The sequence below is a fragment of the Argopecten irradians genome, chromosome 13 (assembly GCF_041381155.1).
Source record: "Argopecten irradians isolate NY chromosome 13, Ai_NY, whole genome shotgun sequence".
NCBI classification, from domain to species: Eukaryota; Metazoa; Mollusca; class Bivalvia; order Pectinida; family Pectinidae; genus Argopecten; species Argopecten irradians.
This window is the reverse complement of record NC_091146.1, coordinates 500,210-517,695: the sequence shown is the minus strand read 5'-3', so window position 1 is coordinate 517,695 and position 17,486 is coordinate 500,210. Positions and strand designations below refer to the sequence as shown.

Here is a 17,486-nt window from a genome sequence, read left to right as displayed (position 1 = left end):
GTATATGATATTGGAATGTATCCCAAACTTTTTATCATATTATTTGCCAATAACACTGTTATGATATCAGAAATATCTGATGGTCTACAACAAATGTTACATGAATTTAAACAATATTGCATAACATGGAAATAAGAACTTAATATCAGAAAGAGAAAAATTGTGATATTCTCAAGACGTAAATCGCTACAACAACACCAGTTGATGTTATGGAATACAGAATTAGATTTATAAGAATTGTTTACATATCTAGGTACAGAAATTAATGTTAATGATAGCGTTTTTAAAGAAAGGGAAAAAATGCTGAACAAACAATTAAATCGGTTTTATGGTTTTATTTATATCAGTGTTCCAGCTAGGATTTGAAAAGGGCAGGGTGCTGGGCAAAAAAAGGGCATTTTTTTCCGCGACATAAAACTTTTAGGGCATTTTATATACGACATACAGCTAATATCAGAAACAACTGTATAATATGTATATCATTGCATCATAATCATCAATGATTGTAATATCAATACCTATATATTATGGCATCAAGTAGACTTTGGGAGTGTTTTGTGAATTCTCCAAAATGTCTGAGACATAGAAAGAAAATGTTGACTGTTTTGATAATAATTTGTTTATTTTCTATTTGGATTAACAGAATGCCACAAAATCTGCTTTGTTTCAGTTCTGTAGTTGTCTCTGTACTCTCTGTTGATTCCTTAAGTCTTGCTTCAAGAACATCTTCCATATATTTGTTTTTGCAATGTGTGTTGTCTTTACAAAGTCCATTCAGTCTTGCATCAAGTAACATTTACCAAATAAGTACATGTATTATAAATTGCCACAATTTGTCTTTAAGTGATCATGTGTTTACCATTTTGTTTCAGAATTTAGTTCTATCCATGAGCTTGAATGGATTTACAGAATGAAAAGAGAAGAAACAAAATTCTTTCAATTAAATTAAATTTATTTAACAACTATATAGCTAGTAAATGTTGAAAACAATGTATCCACAGCTCCCTGTAATCTCACCATGCACTCAGTAGACATACCTACACATCTCTCAGACATTACAAGTTATCAATATTAAAACAAACACACTTCCATCCATGATATCAAGAAGTTAATAAATTGAAATTAAAAAATATATACAAATTGTAACAAAGTTGCATGTCCAAATTAAGTAGTTAACAACAATTGTAATTGACTTCAAAAAGAGTTCTTTGATAAAAGTATGTGTATATATAACCTAGGAAATTTGTCACTCATACACTAAATCACTGACACACAATAAAATAAGGCTGGTTGTGAGGTGTTCAAATGTGAAGCTAGCGCTGGACATCAGGAGTACTAGTCCTCAGCATCAGATTTGTCATCTATGGAGTAGAAGGAAGCTCTACAAATTAAAAAGAAAACCAAAATATTAAACAATTGGACCATTCTTCAAATTTTATTCTCAATGTTAATTATTTGAAATTGCATGTCTCTGAATTAACGTTTAAGATAGGCCTACTGGTCATGAAATAAATAAGTATTTTATACGCAGTGAACGAAAAATACGGCTTATAGTAATACTTTTTGTTCAAATTAAGTTTAAATAAATGTATCAGAATTAAATGAGGAATTCGATGACTGAAATAACTCATTGTATTTGGAGTAATTTGTGCCTGGACTTAAGGTTCATGTAATGGCTTTAACCAGTGATATTTTGCAAGCCTAAAACGCATTACTGTGCTGCAATTGAACAGAACTAATTTCATTAATTGTTGGTATATACCCTGGCTAACTGTCAGTCTTACTGTTCATAAGTAATTTGTGAAGCTGCTTGTAAATTTCAGTAAAATAAGAGAAAAATGTATATTTCTGGAGAAGACATAGAACTCGTGTGAATTGCATTGATGGCACCAAATAAACATGCTATCGTGTTCAGTAGTGACTATGCCAGGTACTCCAACAGTTTGTTTGGCAAAATAGGACCAGCGAATAGCGCAGGAGCCTATTGTTGTAAATGCAAATGGCTGCTTTAAATGGCGGATCACAAATATAGCATATAAGAAGACATTTTAATTGATACAAGTGCTCTTATATACACTATAAGGTACTCTGAACATGACAAGAAGAATATTTACGAAAAAAAATAGTTAAAATGTGGACTTTGAGGCTCTTTCCGGAAATTTGCATTTTTCGCCCCAAACAGATTGTTTGAACTATTTTTTTCGTGAAGAGTCTTCTTGTTATGTTCAGAGTACCTTATGGTGTCTTTAAAAACATTTGTATCAATTGAGATGGCTTCTTATATGCGATATTTTCGATCCGCCATTTATAGCAGCCATTTGCATTTACTACACTAGGCTCCTGCGCTATTTGCTGGTCCGATTTTGCCAAACAAACTGTTGGAGTACCTGGCATATTCACAACTGAACACGATGGCATGATTATTTGGTTCCATCAATGCAATTCACACGAGTTCTATGTCTTCTCCAGAAATATACATTTTTCTCATATTTTACTGTATTTTACACGCAGCTTCACAAATTACATATCAACAGCAAGACTGACAGTTAGCCAGGGTATATACCAACAATTAATGAAATTAGTTCTATTCAATTGAAGCACAGTAATGAGTTTTAGGCTTGCAAAAAAACACTGTTTAAAGCCATTACATGAACCTTAACGAAGCCATGCCTCACGGCTCACACTACCATAAAATCTATAATTAAACGACAAATTACGCAAGATATCAATTCCAAAGTGTTATCGGTGGCATAGAATAATAATTGCCAATTCAGAATCTCGCTTCTTGATCGATAAAGCTTCTTATTTTGTGAATTTATTTACTTTTTGCACATCAAAGAAAAGCCGACACGCGAAAATGCCACGCCGATTTTGAAGCGATCGAGGCAAAAATGTATCAAAATATATGACGAAAATTGCATATAACTACATACCTGAACATCCACAAAAGATCGTGACATTTCTTTGCCGATTTGTTGAGTTCTTGGCGAGATAAAAACATTGTAAATTTGTTTATTGTGAGTCGGAAGTTGAAGACATCAATGATATGCGCGAGCAAACAGGAAGCAGGAAGTTGTGTTAGCTAGACTTGCTAAGTCCGGAATTTGGGCCGACGATATCGGGACAGTATGGGGAAATCGAAAAAGGGGCAGGGCGATGGGGGAAAAGGGCAGGGCGTTAGGAAAAAGGGCAGGGCGCTGGGAATTAAGGGCAGGGCGCCGCGCCCTGCTAAACCGACCTAGCTGGAACACTGTATAAGAAATAAAGGAATGTATCTCTTCCTGTTCATCTTAAACTGAAAATATTTGATTCACTTGTAATGACAGTTTTATTATACTCATCAGAGGTATGGGGATTTGAAAATAAAAAATGTAGAAAAATTCATTTCCAATTATTTGTTTCTATAACACAAGCAGCCAATTAAGTGGCGGCCGCCAGATAAAATTAACTCCCCCCCTCCAATGGCATTTCTGGGCTTCCGTACATAACAAACCCTTGTGCTTGAATAAACTTCATTGTATGCATGAAATATGATAAAATTGTGTACCTTCCAAATCCATTAGACACCGAGCATTGTGAATATCAACATCAAGGTTATTGCCATATAAGTGGATAGGTGGATCACCAGGAGGTAGAGGTCGCGCAAGTCGACGGAGAAGGAAAGTGCCGTCTTCCTTTAACTGACCTCTGAAATTGAACATAAATTAATGCAAAAGATCTATAAGGAAAGTGTATACCATGTAAACTACCACCTTACAACAAGCGTAACAAGATGTATTTCATTTTGTTTGTTTAAGTTTTACTTCCTAAAAACAGCCAAGGTCATTCAAGGACGTTTTGGAGGAAGCCAGAGTACCCGTAGAAAACCATCGACCAGCGGTCGGTACCTGGCAACTGCCCCACATGGGATTTGAACTCTGAACCAAGAGATGGAGGGCTAGTGATTATTGGCGGTGACACGCTTAACCACTCGGCCACCATGACCCCATGCATTTCGAAATGAGCAAACAAATGTACATTATATATCATTTATAAAATGAAATTATTTCATAACAAATTTACTTGATTTTGGTATTATAAATGTTGTATACATGTACATGTATGTATACATCTTTATGTTAAAACAGACTGATAATTTTGAAAAGGTTATTGCTCAGGAGCTATGTGTAGTGCCAAAGTTTATATCAAATTTTATATCTGACAGGCATTTCAAAGTTCGAACGGGTTCAACTTATTCAGAAACAGAAACACAGGAGATGGGCGTCCCTCAGGGTGGTATCTTGTCCGTCACACTTTTTGGACTAAAAATTAACAGCATAACCAAATGTCTTGGCCAATCTACGGAAGGGTCTCTATTTGTGGATGATTTCTTGATCTGTTACAGATCAAAAAACATGCACACTATAGAACGACAACTACAACAATGTTTAGGCAAATTACAAAATTGGGCTGACGAAAATGGCTTCAGATTTTCAAGATCAAAAACTGTCTGTATGCACTTCTGTCAAAAACGAAAACCACACAATGATCCTGACCTCACACTCAATGGAATTAAAATTCCAGTAGTTGAACAAACTAAATTTCTTGGATTAATATTTGATTCGAAACTGTCCTTTGTTCCACATATCAAACATCTGAAGGATAAGTGCTCGAAGGCGCTGAACATTCTACGAGTTCTTTCCCATTCTGATTGGGGTGCAGACCGTGAAATGCTTCTACGTATCTATCGGGCACTTATTAGATCAAAACTTGACTACGGCTCTATTGTCTATGGATCGGCTCGCAGCTCCTATCTACAGATGCTTGACCCTATACAGAATCAGGGACTGCGTCTGGCACTTGGAGCTTTTCGAACAACACCTGTGAAGAGTCTCCATGTGGAAGCTAATGAGCCATCTCTAGACGATCGACGAAAGAAATTATCCTTACAGTATGCTGCTCAACTGAAATCCAACCCCAAAAATCCTGCATTTAACCTTGTATTCAATCCACAACACCAAGAAATATTTACACAAAATCAAAAGCTCATACCTACATATGGCATCAGAATTTCAAAATTTTTGCTGGAACTTAATATAACTCTCGATACCATTGACGAGTACACCGTATCGGATGTACCACCATGGCTCATTCAAACACCTGATATCAATTTATCTCTACATGAGAGGGCAAAATCCAGTGCATTACCCGAAGAACGCAAATCCTCCTTTCGGGAGTGCATTAGGGCTTTCCCTGACCATGTTCAGATCTACACTGACGGATCAAAAGATGGTGATAAAGTTGCGGCAGCATGCTGTACATCTAATCACTGCTCCTCTATCCGACTCCCGGATATTGCCTCCATTTTCTCTGCGGAAGCATGTGCTATCGGTCTGGCGCTTGACCATATCGAAGAACACCGCATTGAAAAGGCAATCATCTGTTCAGACTCTCTTTCGGTTCTTCAGGCTTTGAAATCAAGAAGCCCTAGAAATACTCTAATCCAAAATCTTTTAATCCGAACATTTTGATTATCTTCTAAAACTCAAATTACTTATCTCTGGATTCCCAGTCATGTGGGTATAAAGGGGAATGAACAGGCTGATAAAGCAGCTAAGACTGCTCTTCGCCTAGCACAAACAGATTTGAAACTACCATACACCGACATCAAACCTTCAATTCAGTCAGCCATCAAACACCATTGGCAACAAAGGTGGTCTACCGAAACAAACAATAAACTGTTTAAAATTCAACCTACACTTAATCCTAAACTGTCCAGTCGGAGAGACCGCAGAGAGGAAGTTGTTCTCTCTCGGCTCCGAACTGGACACACATATTTTACACATTCCTATCTATTGAGAGGGGAGGATCCTCCTACATGCCATGCATGTGATTCTCCTCTCACAGTGGAGCATATTTTATTGCATTGTATTGATTTTAAACACATACGAGATAAATACTACGATGTCTCCGACATGTACACTTTGTTTCATGCCGTGAGACATAATCGTATTTTTAATTACTCAAAGAGATCGGTATTTTAAGCAAAATATGAACGTTTTCTCATCATACATCGTATCAACTCAACATTTCATCGTTTCATCAACATTGTGCATGAGTTTTCTTATGTGTTTTAGCCAAAATTTATTTTATCCCATGCAAACCTTCTTTTTTTTATCAAATTAACGTTTACAATCTGTGTTTTAGTCCTTACTTGCTTTTTCTTACCCTGAACTTTTATCCTGATATTAATGCATGACCTGTAGTTTGGCCCTAAATGACCTTAGTTGTCGATGGGCCGTAAAACTCAAACAAACAAACAAACAAAAAATATTGGCGGTGACACGCTTAACCACTCGGCCAACATGACCCCATGCATTTCGAAATGAGCAAACAAATGTACATTATATATCATTTATAAAATGTAAATTATTTCATAACAAATTTACTTGATTTTGGTATTATAAATGGTGTATACATGTACATGTATGTATACATCTTTATGTTAAAACAGACTGATAATTTTGAAAAGGTTATTGCTCAGGAGCTATGTGTAGTCACAAGATGGGGCATACTAGGGCATATATTGGTCTTCACCAAGGAGAAATATTGAGTGCCACATTTTCACCAGGATTTATTCAATGTGATTTGTTTATGATATCCAAATTTCATTATGTAGAAGTAAATTAGTATTAAATCCATTGTCTTGGCCCTGCAGGTAGGGCGTTAGAATTGTACCTGCTGCCCCTATTGCATGATCGTAAAAGGCGACTATATTTAGGATCTTATCTTTTCTCTTCTTCCTAACTGACTTTATCTTTCCTAATGCCTCCCTTGGCACCGCCTCACTTTTGGCCTTGAGTTGAGCGTTCGCCCCTGTGAGGAAGGCTCTGGGTTCTGTCCCCTGGCCGAGACGCACCAAAGTCTATAAAAGTGGTAGTTTCTGCTCCTGCTTAGCGCTCAGCATACAGGGAGTGGGACGACTGGTTCGCCCGTTGTCAGTATAATGTGACCGGGTGGGGTGTGTTGCTTGGTGTCTTCGGCGGCATGCTTCAGTGATATAGCACTATAAAAAGGGCAACAGTTCCACTATACAGGAAGACACAACACGAACATACCGCAGTCTCCCAGTACACTCACCTCGCACCGCATACATGGGAGGCCGTCCTTACATGACCATAGCTGTTAATAGGACGTTAATAAATCAAACAAACAAACAAACAAACATTGTAATCCATGACAATACATCTAATCTTTTTAGTTAATAAATTGATAACCATAATTTGTACATAAACTTGAACTATAAACATTGATTTCAACGTTTATCTATACTGTAACTGCTACTGCAAACTTTACCTTGCAACCTCACTTATTGCACGAGATAAGTCCTCGTCTCTTTGGCGATGCACCGTAGTCAGGTCTACATGGTGAAAACAATCTATGAGGTCAGATGAAAAAACATAACTGCCATCATCACCATAATGTGGGGAAGGTACGGGCGGAAGCTGATAAAAGTCTCCACATAACACAACCTGCATACCACCGAATGGTCTATCATTGTTTTTCACTGCTCTAGATATATGTTCAACCTGCTCAAATGTTTTTTTTACTGATCATGCTTACTTCGTCGATGATAAATGCATGTTTCCAGCAGTTCTCTTTTCCTTTTTTCATACCTTTCATCATTGAACATCAGCTCATTCATCTCATCATTACTAAACCGTCCATCTAAAATTCCAAAGAATTTGTGAATTGTTACACAAGTCTTGTGAACATTAAGCTTTTCCAGTGCCTCCGTCAAAACTACTGCAGCTTTACCCGTACTTGCAGTGGCAACTACTTTCTTACCCTTGAACAGACAAATCTATAAACTTGGCTACAGTATATGATTTCCCCGTCCCAGGATACCCGGTAAGGATGACATTATGGTCATTTAACTCATTTAGTCTTGTATCCATGTTTTGCTTACAGTTTTCTCGAACTTTTTCTACTCGGAACACGGTATAATCGGTGTCAATGTGAGTTCCGAACAGTCATTCACTGCGGAACACTCACCTACTTGCGGTCCTACGAACCGTCCTGATGGCGGAAAATTTCAAAGCTGGTGACAAAAGTGTTTAATAACCTCAAACTGTAACGGATTAATCATTGTAACTATATGAATACTTAAACTACGATTCATAATGGAAATATCGGCGTATGTGTTGTGAAAATCTGACCACAGTAAGTACTTAAAAAATAACTGAAAAATTGTGGTAAAAATCGTCCTGCCCAAAGTCAATCTGATTAAAACCAGCTCTTCAATACGCTTACGCTATGAAGATCTGAGAAAACCCGATAGGAGGTCACGTCCAGGTGACCTTTTGCAACGGAATATTCAAAAGTAGTATTAGCCAATCAAATTGCAGCTAACAAACGAGACGTCGGGATTAGTTTCAAAATGGCGACTGACGAGGCGATTGAAAGTGTGTTACGGTTGTTCGAAGTAGATACGTTAAAGAAGGAACAGAAAGAGCTCCTTAGCTGTATTATTGAAGGACTGGACTGTTTGGCTATATTACCAACGGGGTTTGGGAAGTCATTGCCGTATCAGATGGCTGTATCTGTACTGAGGGAAGTGGCGATCGCTAGCGGGTCGGTGTTTGCTAAGAAAATAATAGTTTGTTGCCCATTGATTGCCTTGATGAAAGACCAAGTGGAAAGACTTCGTAACATCCCAGGGATACGTGCTGTATATCAAGGTAGGATTTATATTGTTTATATTTCTAGACCACACAGAATAAACCAGTCATGTTCACTTCTCGAGTCTCGTGTTTATGATTTGGAGATTACCGATGCCTGAAACTTACAGAATATGTTTGTAAGGATCATTTGAACTTTGAAGACTATGCAACTACTTAATTATACCTGATCATAACTGTTTTCAATATGCTTAAATGATCGTTATAAACAACCACTGCAAGATTCAGGAGTCGGTTTTGAGCGCAAGCATTTTTAACAGAAATATTATTTTCCCCAGTTCTGTATAGCTATTACTAATAGCAATAAATTTACACCTAACCTGATTAAAACAGATTGACAGAAGCAGAATTACAGTACTTTATTTTATTTCAAACACTAATTATGACTTGTTTGATATCCTATAAAAACTGTATTTCTCTGTTTCTGATAACTTGGTAACTGAGATAAAAACCAGAATTAATTTACATGTAATTGGTTTTCCTATATATGATACAGATGGAAGTCCGGAAACAGATGCAGCAATACAACATGGATGCTTTGACTACCTGTTTGCTCCGCCAGAATTACTTGTTGGTGACGAGTCATTCCGAGAACTTTTAGGGAAGTTTGATGTTGCAACAATTGTTGTAGATGAATTCCATACCATTGCATGCTGGTGAGTAAACTAGATGATTTAAAAGCTTCATATACATGCATGGGCAGCACAATCATAATTATAATTAGTTCATATACCTGTAGAATTCTTATTTAAGCTTTTAGCCAATTTAGGTATTTCAGTTACTTTCAATTAGTCTTTCACAGTAAAACAAATATTTTTGATGGATTAAAAATCAACCTAGGGTTTATAACAGGCATGAAACATCATGATCATTACAGTACCTGTGGTATGAATGTTATGTATATTTAAATGCAACAACATATATAGCTCAAAATTATCTGTAAAGATCTGCTTGGAATGACTTTGGGTAAAATGTGAGAAAGAAGCATTATTAGTCTCATTGTTAGCAATATTGAAAATAAATATGTTATATGATATTTATTTGTGGTATTTTTCATTCATATAGGGGTGAACTAGATCATGATGACCATGCAGCTTTTAGGAAGTGGTTCAGCTATTTAGGCGAGCTTAGGTCGGTATTCCCAACTGCATCCATAATGGCACTTAGTGCAACATGCACAAAGAAAATTTCAAAACGAGTGCGGAAGGTTTTGGATTTGAAAGAGGACACAATCGAAATTAGAGCATCTCCTGATAAGGATAATGTCAAAATTGTGGTGAAACATATTCCAACTTCAGTGGATATGGCTATGGCATGGATGGTAGATTTCCTGGATTCATTCCCTAGAACCATCATTTACTGTAACACTATTAAGGATGTATCTAAAATCTACACATATCTCACATCAGAAGTTCCCCTTTGTTCATCGTATTGTGAGATGTTTCATTCAGAGACTCCTGATGCCATCAAGAAGAAAATTGTGGACGATCTGTGCAATCCTTGTGGCATGCTTAGAATAGTAATCTCAACCAGTGCATTAGGTATGGGTATTGCCAATGTAAATGGCGTAATATTATATGGTGCACCAAGATGTTGTAGATATTGTGCAGCAAACTGGACGTGCTGGACGTGATGGATCACAATCGGTTGCTTTGCTCCTCTACAATTCCTATAGTTTAAGAAATGTGGAAGAAGAAGTCAAGACTGTATACACGACAAAGTTCTGTAGAAGGAAGGCTCTATTGAAACCATTTCTGACAGTACAGGAACAACAGGCAGAATCTAGAGCTAAAGACAAACCTATTCACTTTTGCTGTGATATCTGTGAAATATCTTGTCCATGTAAAGCATGCGATAGTGAGTCTCTACCACTAGAACAGATATTCGAGTCAACTAGTGACAATATAACAGGTATTGAGGATGTTGATTCAGAGGTCGAGGATGACAGTGATGCCACTGAGTTATATGACTATGAGTACCAGGAACTGGACTAAACCTACATTACCACCGCGTGCACATTCTTCTGCTTATTTTTACTAAGTCATTGTCACTCTTTAGTATAGATTCAGTATTTTGGTTTAAGAAGACATTCTCTAACTACATATATATAGCCATGATGTAATTCGTTGTATATATGATAATGAAAATTAGATGGTTTTAATGGGTGAAATTAAACAAATATTGCTACATGAATGCAGTTTCAATACAAGTTTAAAATTATTTAAGATTTTACAATATCAGTTACAGATTTGTCACTGGACTTTTTATCTTGACAACAGGTCAAGGTTATCTACTCAGACAAAATATGTTCTTACTAGTTACTGATGGCTTAAAGGAATTTTTTACAGATCTAGATTTGAATGTGATCATGAGATTGGAAAAAGTCAAAGTTAATTCATTAACTACATTATAAAATGGGCTATATTATATGTTAATTACATATTGGTACACTTTCCAGACAACAGAATATATGCAACAGTATATTCTGGCCACCTCTGTTTCAATACGAAGTGTTGACATTTAGCATATGAATTTGATCTTCATTGTATTTTGATTAATGTTCAATTATTTCTGTTTACAAGATGCAAATTATCTTGAAATAGATAATTAATTAAAAACAAAGAAATAACACTTAAATTCATATATTTTGTATTTATTGGTAAATTGAGATCTCTTTATAAGTTATAATTATAGAGAACCAGAACCAATTGATCTGTGATATATGACTGTACATGTGAACTCCATAATAAAATATATATTGACCTGAACTTGATTTGCATTCATGAATACTAATTTGACACATTGTATAACATATTTATTTTGGGGATGTCAAATTTTAACAAAATAGTGATCATGAACATGTACAGGTTATAATGTCATTGTCAATGATATGATGGCTATACAATATACAAAACTACAATAAATCCAATCATATTTTAGCATATGCAAATCAGATGAGGAAGTGCTGAAATAAATTTGCCACTGAAATATGTACGTTTACAGTATATATATCTGATAGTCAAATTTTATATAAAAATATATATATATATTATATCTAATATATAACCATGATTTAATATTAATTTAATTTGTTTCTGTTGAAAATGCAGTTCATTAGTCTGGTGAATGCCAACTATATATAATCTTGGGACTGCAGTGAAATTGAAAATGTATATATAATAATGCATATTAACTATTTGGTTTCACATACCAAGTAATTTTTTTTATATAACTATACTTAAACTAATGTAAGTAAAAAGACATAAAAATCTGGTACAGCATATATATATTATCACTCACAAGAATAATGGTACTACACGTATCGCTATACATAAACACACTCACAGGAAATGGTTTTTGAAAAACAAAAAACAAAATGTCAAATTCATGAGATGTGTCATACATGTGTACTTGTTGATGATGACCTGGAATTATGCATGATAAGAAACTTATACATACTCAAGCGTAAAATGGTGAAGCAAATAATTATTGATATATGAAAACTTCCAACTCGTATTTTGCCGAGCGCACAGACCGTTCTCCGTCTCCCATGTCAACCGCTGTGTGTCCAAATTCTTGTGTAAAAGTAAGAGAGCAAACAACATCAAGACATAATTGTTTAACTCATCTTCCTGTTTTGTACCTTTATTTGGGCTGACCTCTGGACCATCAAAGTTGTGAAATCTCTTTTCATGAACTTTCAAAGAGCCAATGTATTTGTAAAGTTTCTCACAGAAGTGACATTTCAGCCAGCCATTTTCCATAGTTGAAATCCAGTAGTTTTCTGGATGATCCATGTTACTAACAATATCTCTCAATTCTGTGAAAACATCAGTTTTCTGATGGAAAAAATATTTCTCAATAATTGATTCACATATTTTGTTCAGCCATGAGATTTTTTCATCATCTGGTTCTCCACTGATAGGCAAATCAATTTCTGTCTCTGAGTCCAAGACACCATTTTCCCTCAGGTACAATGCACAGCACATAGCATCCAGAACCGTGTAGCATAAATGTTTGTAAGCCCTATACGCGTTCTTTACTTCTCCCTTTACATCACGGGCATCCAGTAAATTGCGGAAGTAATACAAAGTACCTCGGTCTTTCCCAGAGTCTGAACTGTATGCAAGTCGACAAATTCCCTGAAATTGAAAGACATGTATTAATTATAAACATAAAGCTATGGTGTGCATACAGTTGCAGTGTAACTATTCATAGATAACTAGAGGACTTATCATTCACAATAGAATTTTGAAGAGTATGATCCAGGTACATCAAATTAATTTATTGTAGCATGCTATACAGTTATGTCTCTCTCTGTTTTTAATGAGAAGTCACTTCAATATATCATTTAATTTGACACAGTGGAAATAAACCAGAAAATATTTTTTTTGTCAGATTGAAGTTTTAGAAATTATGCAATTACTTTTCATTTGTTATTAAAGAGTGAAAATTCAGAAACTTTCTATCTTCCATAAATTTCGTTAGTTTGTTTATAAGTAACATCTTATACCATCCGCATCTTATCATAAAAAATAATGTATTGGTATACCTCCAAAAAGTTCATCAATCTATGAAAATCTTCTATTTTGGAAATGAATCCTTCCAGTCTGTCTTTAGGAGTGTCTCCACCATTTCGCAAGGCCTCTTGAGCACCCTGAATCCTCTCATCGGTAAGACGATCACCTGAGAATATAAAGAAAAGTTATACCTCATAAAAGAATTAATATTAATGGTATTAATTTCATTAATTTTATATAATTAGTATTGAAGGTATAGTTTTCAAGCATAAATTTTACAAGAACTTTTGATAAAAAAAATACAAAATGAAAATAATTTTGATACATACCAACAAGTGATTATTGATTTTCAACTTAAAACAAGCACTAAGAACTGCATCATACACTAAGTCATATGAACATACAACATACAAGTTTCTTTTGTAGAAATGATAAAAATATACACAATTCCAGGTTCATAAATGAGTACATACCACCAAAGAAAACCAGGTTCTACCATGCTATTTTCATTGAAAGGGACAAATTCATCCTGCAGGTCTTTCAGCAGCTTTATAACATCAGTTGTCTTTGTTTCATTGCAGTCATGAAGACCAAGAGGGTACTGAAGATAAATAATTTCTTAATTAAACATATATATTTACATTATAATTTATTTTCATTTGTTTTCATACTAAATCCAACTTTCTGATTCGCAGATTCTTTTCCTTCATATACTATGAAGAAAAAATCCAAGAATGGTGCGAAAACCTTACGTTATCATGATGTGTCAATAGAGATGTCTACGCTGATTCACAGTTTGCAAACAAAATTTCTTTCATACCCCTATGAAGTTACAAAATAGTTACATCAATGCTTAAGTGAAGCTGAAATTAACATTCCTAAAGTTTCACAAAGAAATCATGTACTTAAACAGTTCTTTAGAGAAAAGCAAAAAAACTTCAGATCTTCAAAAACGGTCAATAAATTCAAATAATTTGTATTAGTATTATCAGTGCTCCTTTTTGAAGGAAATTAAATTAAAATCCTGCCTGTTATCAATTCAAAAATAATCACCTGAGTAGTTTTCAATCCAGAGAAATCACTGTATTTGTGTTCAAGATGTTTAGGATAGATATTTTTGAATATTTCATTCAACTGTGGAATGTTATCTATTAGAGATGTTGCCATGATGAATGCGAGTTCTGCTTTCAGTTTTCTTTGCTCCTCCTCTGATGGTAGGAAATGGTCAAGGCTAATGTCTTCATAGGATCTAGGATCTGGAGTCTCTTCAGGGAAATCTATTGAAGTGTCAACCCTGTCAACCACTGCTACCACATTGAACAAATGAAGTGAAAGTGTCTTCTGCTGTGATGTTCTGCAAAACATAAAAATAAACAAAAGTGATATCTAATAAGTTTGCTACATAGCCAAAATTTGAATAATTTACAATGTTATCATTATCATTACATGGTAATAGTAGCAGGATGTAACAACAACAGCAAAGATGACAATTCATTCAGGTCACACTATCCTTGCTTGCATTGCTGACAATACATCTGTTTGGTTTCATTAGTTCAATGTCCTAAACAGCCAAGGTCATGTAAGGACGTGCCAGATTTGTTAGTGGAGAAAAGCCGGAGTATCCGGAGAAAAAACACCTACCAGTGGCCAGTGCCTGGCAACTGCCCCACGTGGGATTCACACTCGCAACCCTGAGGTGGGGGGGGGGGGGGCTTGTGGCAACATGTCGAGACATCTTAACCACTGGACCACCGCGGCCACACTATATCTATAGTATCTATTCCTATAAGGACACTATGTCTAGATATTAGGGATACAAAGTATTGCACAATGCTAATGAAAAGGAGTCATTCACACTATTTGGTTTGGTACAGTGGTAATATTCTTAAGAAGTTAATTATAGAATAAAAATAATAATGAAATAAAAAAGAAATGCATACCTGTATATGAATAGTATACCTAGCATACCTATATATGAATGACTGATAAATGTCTGTAGGAAATGAAAGGGGGAAACAGAAGAAGATAGGAATGACTATTTTATTGAGAATAAAATATTGCACAAACCTAAATGATGGAAGGATATTCTTGTCCCAATTATCTCCAACAAGTTGGTATTTCTTCCTTCCTCCTTCTGACCAGTCCTTTCTTAACTGAATGATGTCTTTACTTAGGTTCTCCTGCCATGCTGCTAACTTAGCTCTGGCTGACTGTGGTGTCACACACAATCCGATTTTTGCAAGTCTTGTTATATCCTAAAAATACATAAATATGGTATTGTAATAAGATACAGTTTTGAAAACATTAAAGAGTTTGGTAAAATTTTTGTTCATGTTCATCTCTGAATTACACAAATTCTTTGTTACACAAACACAATATTTAGATCATTTTTCATTTTCTGTAATGGACATATAGCATTAAATCTTAGTAGTACATGGTAGTTTTGTTTCTAACTAAGTTTTTGACTTAAAGGATATCCTCGGCATAGCTGTTATATTTCCATGATAGTACTAATAAACCCGGTAATTAAAACCTTACATGTTGGGTACATCCTCCATGCATGACGAGAAAAGCCATCTGGTAGTGTAGTGGGCATTTCTGGGCTCCTTCCATGGAGTCCAGAGGCGATGGTGTGCAGAATATGTGTAAATTTCTTTCCTGATATGGGAACTGACACATCACTAACAACAGCTGAAATTGTCGGAAGAAGGTTGGGAGCTCTAATCTGGATCTCATCATGGAATTGGGTCCAAGAAAATGTCATAAGGTTATTAGGTCATCTGACCCGAAGGGTCAGGATGACCTATAGTCGTCATGTTTCGTCCGTCGTCGTGCGCCGTGCGCCGTCCGCCGTGCGTTAACTTTTCACATTTTGAACTTCTTCTCAAGTTTGACCAGTGGGATTGAGCTGAAACTTACCTGAAATGATCCTGAGATGGTCCCGACAAAGTGTTGTTATTTTTCGGGTTGATCCGAAATCCAAGATGGACGCCACAGCCGCCATCTTGAAAACACATTTTGAACTTCTTCTCAAGTTCTACCGGTGCAATTTGGTTGAAACTTGCATGAAATGATCCTGACATGGTCCCGACAAAGTGTTTGTTATTTTTCGGGTCGATCCGAAATCCAAGATGGCCTCCACAGCGGCCATCTTGAAAACACATTTTGAACTTCTTCTCAAGTTCTACCAGTGGGATTTGGCTGAAACTTGCATGAAATGATCCTGACATGGTCCCGACAAAGTGTTGTTATTTTTCGGGTCGATCCGAAATCCAAGATGGCCGTCACATCCGCCATCTTGAAAACACATTTTGAACTTCTTCTCAAGTTCTACCGGTGCGATTTGGCTGAAACTTGCATGAAATGATCCTGACATGGTCCCGACAAAGTGTTGTTATTTTTCGGGTCGATCCGAAATCCAAGATGGCCGCCACAGCCGCCATCTTGAAAACACATTTTGAACTTCTTCTCAAGTTCTACCGGTGCGATTTGGCTGAAACTTGCATGAAATGATCCTGACATGGTCCCGACAAAGTGTTGTTATTTTTCGGGTCGATCCGAAATCCAAGATGGCCGCCATAGCCGCCATCTTGAAAACACATTTTGAACTTCTTCTCAAGTTCTACCAGTGCGATTTGACTGAAACTTGCATGAAATGACCCTGACATGGTCCCGACAAAGTGTTGTTATTTTTCGGGTCGATCCGAAATCCAAGATGGCCGCCACAGCCGCCATCTTGAAAACACATTTTGAACTTCTTCTCAAGTTCTACCGAAGGGATTTGGCTGAAACTTGCATGAAATGATCCTGACATGGTCTCGACAAAGTATTGTTACATCTGTGGTTGATCCCAAATCGAAGATGACTACCATGACACTATATCTAATTAATTTCCTATATGTTAAGGCCCTTGGGCCTCTTGTTTGAAATAAAATTTGTTGAAAGATATTGAAAACGATCCTGACATGATCCTGACAAAGTGACACCATATATAATTAATTTTACTATTGTCAAGGTAGTCAGATGACCGTTAAGGCCCTTTGGGCCTCTTGTCATATGATTTATCTTGTAAAATGGAACCTGAGCCACGTTTACACAATGCCTTGCTTTCTTCTGAAATTAAACGTGTGCTTGCTTTGACTACTGTCTCAGCATCTGTCTTAATTAAGATATCAGTAATGCATCTTGCAACATATTTCCCTCTGAAGATTGCCTTACAAATTTTTGTTTGCATTTCATCGATGAC

The 17,486-nt window shown here is 36.0% G+C and overlaps 1 protein-coding gene, 1 long non-coding RNA gene and 1 pseudogene across 2 annotated transcripts; 1 reads left to right on the top strand and 2 right to left on the bottom strand.

Moving 5' to 3' along the window:
- Positions 1-931: 931 nt before the first annotated feature.
- Positions 932-3,252, bottom strand: LOC138306349 (uncharacterized). The gene is made up of 2 exons (XR_011205835.1): positions 2,934-3,252; positions 932-1,381 (listed from the first exon to the last, which is right to left on the bottom strand). It is a non-coding gene; the product is annotated as an uncharacterized lncRNA (long non-coding RNA).
- Positions 3,253-8,419: 5,167 nt separating this feature from the next.
- LOC138306568 (ATP-dependent DNA helicase RecQ-like) lies at positions 8,420-9,380 on the top strand. The gene is made up of 2 exons (XM_069247008.1): positions 8,420-8,720; positions 9,217-9,380. The coding sequence occupies exons 1-2, from the start codon at positions 8,420-8,422 to the stop codon at positions 9,378-9,380; spliced, it is 465 nt and encodes a 154-aa protein (XP_069103109.1).
- Positions 9,381-9,816: 436 nt separating this feature from the next.
- Positions 9,817-16,004, bottom strand: LOC138306321 (uncharacterized; annotated as a pseudogene).
- Positions 16,005-17,486: the final 1,482 nt, after the last annotated feature.

Excerpts from the sequence above, each read along its gene's own strand:
- LOC138306568 (XM_069247008.1), top strand. The coding sequence starts at position 8,420 with ATGGCGACTGACGAGGCGATTGAAAGTGTGTTACGGTTGTTCGAAGTA. Across the intron at positions 8,721-9,216 it reads GATACGTGCTGTATATCAAG|ATGGAAGTCCGGAAACAGAT; the intron begins GTAGGATTTATA and ends TATATGATACAG.